Source organism: Protobothrops mucrosquamatus, unplaced genomic scaffold (genome assembly GCF_001527695.2).
Source record: "Protobothrops mucrosquamatus isolate PMUCROS unplaced genomic scaffold, P.Mucros_1.0 scaffold1244, whole genome shotgun sequence".
Taxonomy (NCBI): Eukaryota; Metazoa; Chordata; class Lepidosauria; order Squamata; family Viperidae; genus Protobothrops; species Protobothrops mucrosquamatus.
In genome coordinates, this window is record NW_015387451.1 from 117,827 (window position 1) to 125,702 (window position 7,876).

General features: G+C 50.4%; 1 protein-coding gene across 1 annotated transcript in view; it reads left to right on the top strand.

Annotated features, from left to right (window-relative positions):
* Positions 1-4,183: 4,183 nt before the first annotated feature.
* LOC107292016 (pregnancy zone protein) overlaps positions 4,184-7,876 on the top strand; it is a gene marked incomplete at its 3' end in the record, with an annotated part of 60,878 nt that continues 57,185 nt past the window's right edge. The window contains exon 1 of the mRNA XM_029285071.1: positions 4,184-4,207. Coding sequence (XP_029140904.1) covers positions 4,184-4,207 — 24 coding nt within the window. The remainder of the gene's footprint in view (positions 4,208-7,876) is intronic.

The window sequence follows — 7,876 nt, forward strand, 5'->3', positions numbered from 1 at the left end:
ATTTTCGATGAAGACCTTGACATCTTGTGGATTGTGGGCCATCAACGGTGTGTCCGTAGATGGCTGATTAGACCGATGTTAGCACGGAATGTTCTGTCACGTACTGAACAGAGAAATGTGGACACTGTTGCTTCAGCATTTGCAGCTCTGGCTTTACGGAGTGCTCGCTTCTCTGGCGCCAAGATTGTCCTCCTGTGTTCATATGTCTGGCAACCCTGGTAAACCAGGGTACGCCATGTCGGTCAATCATGCGCCAAAAATTCCCAAGAGATGGTGTCGATATCCAGGGACTTGAGAGATGCTTTCAGCGTGTCTTTGTATCGCTTCTTTTGTCCCCCGTGCGATCGCTTTCCTTGAGACAGCTCACCATAGAAGAGCTGTTTAGGGATGCGATGGTCTGGCATCCTTACAACGTGGCCTGCCCAGCCATCTGGGCTCTCATCAACAGAGTGTAAACTGATGATAGGCCTGCTCTGGAGAGGACATCTGTATCTGGTATCTTATCCTGCCACCGGATCCTCAGAATTCTACGAAGGGAAGTCATGTGGAAGTAATTCAGTTACCTGACGTGCCTCCTGTACACTGTCCAGGTCTCACTAGCATTTTAGTCACTAACTTTTTAGTCCCACCCAGTCTGGTGTTACCACCGTAGCCACGCCCACCCAATGGGCCACACACACCCAATGGGCCACACACACCCATTGGGTCACACCCACCCGGCACCTGATGATGCATAAGTGGGTTTTCCCCTATCCATGTCCAAAATGCTGGGTACCTCAAATCTAGGCACTATGTCCTTAAGGAGGTGTCTGGCTGTTTCTAAGACTGTGGTGTGGCGGCATGGAAAAGCTTCAACCCAGTGAGTCAATTGGTCCCTGCATACTAGGACGTATTGGTACCCATTTGCTTTGGGTAGTTGGATGTAATCCATTTGTACTCTCTCAAAGGGTCGTTGGGCCCAAGGTCTGCCACCTTCGTGGATGGCCTTCCTGGAGGTAGTGTTGTTTGCCTGTCAGGTTTTACAGGTGCTGGCTATTCTTGTGGCTTCACTGTACACACCAGGTGCATACCATACTCTTCTAATGGAATCTACCATGGCTTGAATCCCATGGTGGCCCTTTGAGTGCAACCTCTGGCAGAAGAGGTGTAGTAAGCGACGTGGTGCTATGGGTCTGCCATCAGAGACTATCCAAAACCTGTCTTTAAAAACTGCCCCAAGCTTCTGTTCCCATGTATCTGTCTCTCCTGTGTCCAAGAAGTCTTTGTAGGGGATATCAGGGAAGTAATGTGGTGGGGGAGAGGGTGCATGGCCACCCATTTCGCTGTGGCATCTGCGTACTGATTCCCTTTAGTGGTTGTGGAATCATCGTTTCTATGGGCCCTGCAGTGGATGACAGCTATGGCTTTGGGTAGTTTTATAGCAGACATGTCAAACACAAGGCCCGGGGGCTGGATGCAGCCCGCGAAGTGGTTTCATGTTGCCCGTGAAGCCATCCTGGAAACAGTGAGGGAACGGCCCCCGCTGCCTTGGCCCTGGCCCAGGCCGGCCGGGAGCCAATGTACAATTTTGTGGTGGCCATCTATGCTGAAACGCATTCAGTCTTAGCTCCACAAGGCTGTCTGGAAACAGCGAGAAACCAGCCCCTGCCGCGTTGGCCCCGCCCGCTGAGTGCATGCTGGGGAGGTGTCACCCTTTGTGAGGAATGAAGAAATGGAACATGCCTTGGCGCTTGCCCCAGTCCCACCTCCTTCTGCCAGAGACCCTCAGATCTGTCCCACTCCTGCCCAGGCCCCCACAGGCACCCTTGACGCGAACGATGTAGAGCTGGCCATGCCCACCCAGTAGGCCACACCCAGTCCATCCACACCCAACCAGTAGGCTGCACCCACCCTGGCCATACCCACCCGGCCCCCCAAGGGCAACCGCAATGCTGATGCGGCCCTCAATGAAATTGAGTTTGACACCCCTGGTGTAGATGCAGGTAGACCGGTCCCTCGCAGCTTCGCAGGCTTTCGTTAAAGCTATGAGTTCTGCCGCTTGAGCGTTGTTAGATGGGGGAGGGGGGAATCCCAGATGCTTTCATGGAGGGAAGCTACGGCTGCGCCCGCCACCCTCACTCCTTCATATATGTAAGATGAGCCGTCTGTGAAGAGTTCCATGTCTGGGTTGTCAAGTGGGATGTTGGTAAGGTCTGGTCGGGGTAATTCGGCATCGTAGACTAAATGGAGGCAGTCATGAAGACTCTCCCCGGTGTGGTCAATTGGTAGAAGGGTAGCTGGGTTGAGTGTAGTGCACCTTTCGAAGGCGATGTGATCGGAGGTGAATACTTCTGCCTCATATTGGGCCAGGTGTTGCTGGGTAAAAGCCTGAGTTTGTGATTTGAGGAGGATCGCAAAGACATCGTGCGGGACTTGTAATGTGAGTGGATGACCTAGGACAATGTCCTTTGAACGTTTTACTATTTCCACAATGCTCTTAGGCAGGGGACTGTCCCTTGAGCCACTGTCCCTAAGGCAGTGGTTCTCAACCTTTTTAATGCCGCGACCCCCAACTGGTCGTAAGTCAATGACTAAACCGGTCGTAAGTCAAGGACTAAACCGGTCGTAAGTCGAGGACTACCCAACCGGTCGTAGGTCGAGGACTTTCCCTGCCCGGAAGTGCCGCGCATGCGTGGTTCCGCCCCCTGCGCCGGCCGAGGCGTAGCTGGCAAGCGGCAGAGACGGAGCAGTCCGACCACAAGCTGGCCCAGCCCAAGGGAGGTAAGGCACCCGCCGGAAAAGGGGGGGAAAATGGCGGACAAAAAAAATGGCGGACAGCCTTGCTTGGCGACCCCCGTGAAATGGTCGATCGACCCCAAATGGGGTCACGACCCATAGGTTAAGAACCGCTGATCTAAGGTGACAGAGTAATATGCTACTGGGCGATGCGTGGGTCCGAACCTTTGGGTTAGAACACCTGAGGCAGGGGTAGGCAATCTTGGCTCTTTTATGACTCATGGACTTCAACTCCCAGAATTCCTGAGCCAACATGGCTCAGCTTGGAAACCTCTCCCTTTCCCCTCAGCATGGCTGACTCAGGGATTCTGGGAGTTGAAGTCCACGAGTCATAAAAGAGCCAAAGTTGCCTACCCCTGACCTGAGACAATGCCTTGTTTTTCGTGAATAAAAAGAGTGAAATGCTTTTTATAGTCAGGGAGGCCCAGAGCTGGGGCTGATGTTAGTGTTTGCTTTATCCGTAGCAGGGTGTGATCCAGGGATTTTGTCCAGTTAATGGGATCAGGCATTGTCTTAGTTGTAAGCTGGATAAGTGGTTTTGCCAATTCTCCGAAGGAGGGGATCCATGGTCGGCAGACACTCAGCACTCCCAAAAGGGCTCGCGCTTGGCATTTGGTGCGAGGCGACTTCATACCTAGTATAGTTTGTATGCGGCTCGGGGCTAATTTCTTAATACCTGGGGCAATAATGTAACCTAAGTAGGTGACCTCCTGTTAAAGGTATTGCAGCTTTGAGGGGGAAGCCTTATGTCTTTTCTCGTCTAAGGATCTTAGTAAGTGTAAGGTGTCAGTTTTGCTTGTGTATTCAGACTCAGAGGCTATGAGGAGGTCATCGACATACTGAATTAAGGTTGATCCCCCTGGCAGGGTGATAGAGGAGAGGTCTGCTTTTAGTGTTTGCGAGAACAGGGTTGGGGACTCCGTGTAGCCTTGGGGCAAACGGGTCCAGGTGTATTGCTGATCTTCCCAGGTGAAGGCGAAAAGATATTGGGAAGAGAGGTCTACCGGGATGCTGAAAAATGCTGAGCAGAGGTCGATAACTGAAAAATGGGTCGCTGAGGCTGGAACCTCAGTGATAATGGTGGCCGGGTTCGGAACAATGGGTGCTCGTGGGATCACGTGATTGTTCACCAGGCGGAGGTCGTGAACAAATCTAAAGACTGGGTTTCCTTCGCTGTCTACCTTTGACTTCTTTACAGGAAAGATAGGTGTGTTGTAGGGGGAAGTGCATTTCCTCAGAACTTCCTGCGCTAGATATGCGTCTATTAATTTCCTAATGGGTTTGATGGCTTCGGCCGGGATCCTGTATTGTGGAATGCATGGCGGGGGGCCCTCTTTAACTTGGATTATTACTGGTGTGGCCCCTTTAAGAAACCCAACTTCGGTGTTATCCCATGCCCAAAGGGAGGATGGCAATGAGCGCAGATCATTGTGTAAGTGTTCCCTGCTTAGTACGACCAGCTGCAGGCGTTTTGTCAGGATGTCTAGGATTAATCCTGTTTGGCTGCAGGTTATGGTGGCTCCCAATTTGCAGAGTAAATCTCTGCCCATAAGTGATAAGGGAGATTTGTGGGCACACCGTGAAGGTGTGTGTCAAGGAGAGAGGACCTATTTCTACTTGGATGTCTTTGATAAATTCTACAGGAATGATTTCCCCTCCTACTCCCATTATATTGTCTGTGGATCCAGGGGCCACCGCTCCCTTGAACGGGGCCGTTGTAATGAGGGACGCTGTGGCGCCGGTGTCTGTTAGGCAGCTGTATTGTCTTCCCCCTTTGTTAAGTTTAATCATGGGTTCTCCTTCGGGGCCTGTCCTTAAGGGAATGCTGAGGTCAGTGAAGGTGGCTCTGAAGTCAGGTTGTCCTTCGTCTAGTCACATAGCGTGTAGGTTTCCAGTGTCCGGTTCCTATTGGGGTGACCTGGGACTCCACTTATCTCTGTGTTGTGGCTGGGTGTCCCTGGGGAAAGGGGCTGTGGGTGGGTTTCCCCGGTACCGATGCCGTGTCCCGTCTTTCCGGCATTCCTGTCTCATATGGCCCTCCTCCCCTCTTCTGAGACAATGTGTGTATGTTATCCTCCATTTACCACAGGGGTGTCAAACTCAATTTCATCGAGGGCCACATCAGCATTGTGGTTGCCCTCGGGGGGGGCGGGGGTGTGTGGCCTACTGGGTGGACATGGAGTGGGTGTGGTCTACTGGGTGGGCGTGGCTAGCTCTACATCATTTGCGTCAAGGGTGCCTGTGGGAGGCCTGGGCAGGAGTGGGACAGATCTGAGGGTCTCTGGAAGAAAGGGGTGGGACCAGGGAAGAGTCCATCAAGCCGGATATGTGAAGTAGGCGAGGGCCATTTGCTGCCCACTTCCAGGCGATGGTGCATTTCTTCATTCCTCATAAAGGGTGACACCTCCCCAGCATGCACCCAGGGGGTGGGGTTGACGCGACAGGGGCTGGTTCCTCACTGTTTCCAGACGGTCTTGTGGAGCTAAGATTGAATGCATTTCAGCATAGATGGCCACCACAAAATTGTACATTGGCTCCCGGCTGGCCTGGGCCAGGGCCAAGGCAGCGGGGGCCGTTCCCTCACTGTTTCCAGGATGGCTTCGCAGGCCACATGAAACCACTTTGTGGGCCGCATCCGGCCCCTGGGCCTTGTGTTTGTCATGTCTGCTTTAGCCAATGGTTTATTTCTAAGATTCTTTTTTCCCTCAATGGGTGTTGGCCTTTCGTTGGGAGAACTGACGAGAACACTACTTGTGCTCCTAGCCTCTTGACTTCATTGCCTAGTTGTTTGTAGTCCGTCGCTATTGTACTCCAATGAAACTCAGTGCTTGAAAATAAGAAAAAAAGAAACACTTCTTCAGCCACAGAAATTCACGACAATTTGCTATCAGAAAATATCTAATATCTTAGAAAATATCTATGAAAAAAACCCAGAAAATAAGTTTGTGGACCACTAATGCCCTTTCAGAAGGGAAAGAGATAAATTATGATGGTTTTCCTGGCAAATAGATGGGAAACAAATGGCAGTAGTGACAGATTTTATCTTCCTGCGCTCCAAGTTCACCGCAGATGGGGACTGCAACCAAGAAATTAAAAGCTATGGCAAATCTAGACAGCATACTAAAAACCAGAGACATCATCCTGCCAACAAAAGTACGTATAGTCAAGGCCATGGTTTTCCCAGTTGCAATGTATGGCTGTGAAAGCTGGACCATAAGAAAGGCTGAGCACCAAAGAATTGAGGGAGGCCTTTGAACTATGGTGCTGGAGAAGACTCCTGAGAGTCCCCTGGACTGCAAGGCCATCAAACCAGTCAGTCCTAGAGGAGATCCACCCCGACTGCTCTTTAGAAGACCAGATCCTGAAGTTGAAACTCAAGTACTTTGGCCACCTAATGAGAAGGAAGGACTCACTGGAGAAGGGCCTAATGCTGGGAAAGATTGAGGGCAATAGAAGAAGGGGACAACAGAGAATGAGGTGGCTGGATGGAGTTACTGAAACAGTAGGCGTGAGCTTAAATGGACTCCAGAAGATGGCAGAGGACAGGAAGGCCTGGAGAAACGTTGTCCATGGGGTCGCAGTGGGTCGGACATGACTTCGCAACTAACAACAACAAAATATTCTATCATAGCTGCCCAGGAAGATGATCATATACTACTGGTATTTATTGCTCTGGGGTCATGACTCAGGAAGTATGTTCACCTACAGGATCTTCTGCCCTGCCCTTTGTTGTACGTGGTCTTAGTGTTGAGATTTCTGCAGTGGTGGGATTCAGCCAGTTCGCACCACTTCGGCAGAACCGGTTGTTGCCCAGGCCCAAAATGGACTTCCGGAAGCAGCATCCACCCAGAGAACCGGTTGTTCACATATTTGAATCCCGCCACTGCACGTATGCCTTGTGTGTTCATTTCTGGACTTCCCTCCAAGGGAAACACCAATGATGCTATCAAAGTGCCTTTCTCTTCTAGCCAGTTCCGTTTCAAGGCAACGTAGTACTAAAAAAAATTGCAATACAAAAACATACTTTAATAATAATGATGATGATGATGATGATGATGATGATGATGATGATGATGATNAAACCCTATACCATTTCGGACAAATGGCTGTCCAGTTTCTTCTTAAAAACTTCCAGTGTTGGAGCATTCACCGCTTCTGGAGGCAGGTTGTTCCACTGGTTAATTGTTCTCACTGTCAGGAAGTTTCTCCTTAGTTCTAGGTTGCTTCTCTCCTTGATTAGTTTCCATCCGTTGCTTCTTGTCCTGCCTTCAGGCGCTTGACTCCCTCTTCTTTGGGGCAGCCCCTGAGATATTGGAACACTGCTATCATGTCCCCCCTCATCCTTCTCTTCATTAAACTAGACATACCCAATTCCAGCAACCGTTCCTTATATGCTTTAGCCTCCAGTCCCCTAATCATCTTTGTTGCTCTTCTCTGTACTCTTTCTAGAGTCTCAACATCTTTTCTACATCGTGGTGACCAAAACTGGATGCAGTATTTCAAGTGTGGCCTTACCAAGGCATTGTAAAGTGGTATTAATACTTCACGTGATCTTGATTCTACCCCTCTGTTAATGCAGCCCAGCACTGTGTTGGCCTTTTTGGCAGCTGCAGCACACTGCTGGCTCATATTTAAGTGATTGTCCACTAGGACTCCGAGATCCCTCTCACAGTTACTACTATTGAGCAAGGTACCCCTATACTATACCTGTACATTTGGTTTTTCTTGCCTAAATGTAGAACCTTACTTTTTTCACCATTGAATTTCATTTTGTTATATAGCGCCCAGTGTTCAAGTCTGTCCAGATCCTCCTGTATCCTAAGCCTGTCTTCTGGAGTGTTGGCTATTCCTGCCAGCTTGATATCGTCTGCAAATTTGATGAGTTCCCCATCTATCCCCTCGTCCAGATCGTTGATGAAGATGTTGAAGAGCACTGGGCCCAGAACAGAGCCCTGGGGCACCCCACTACACACTTCCCTCCATGTAGATGCGGTTCCATTGAGGACCACACACTGAGTACGGCCGGTCAGCCAGCTACGGATCCATCTGGTGGTGATGCTGTCTAACCCGCATTTTTCTATCTTCTCAAGTAGTAGGTTGT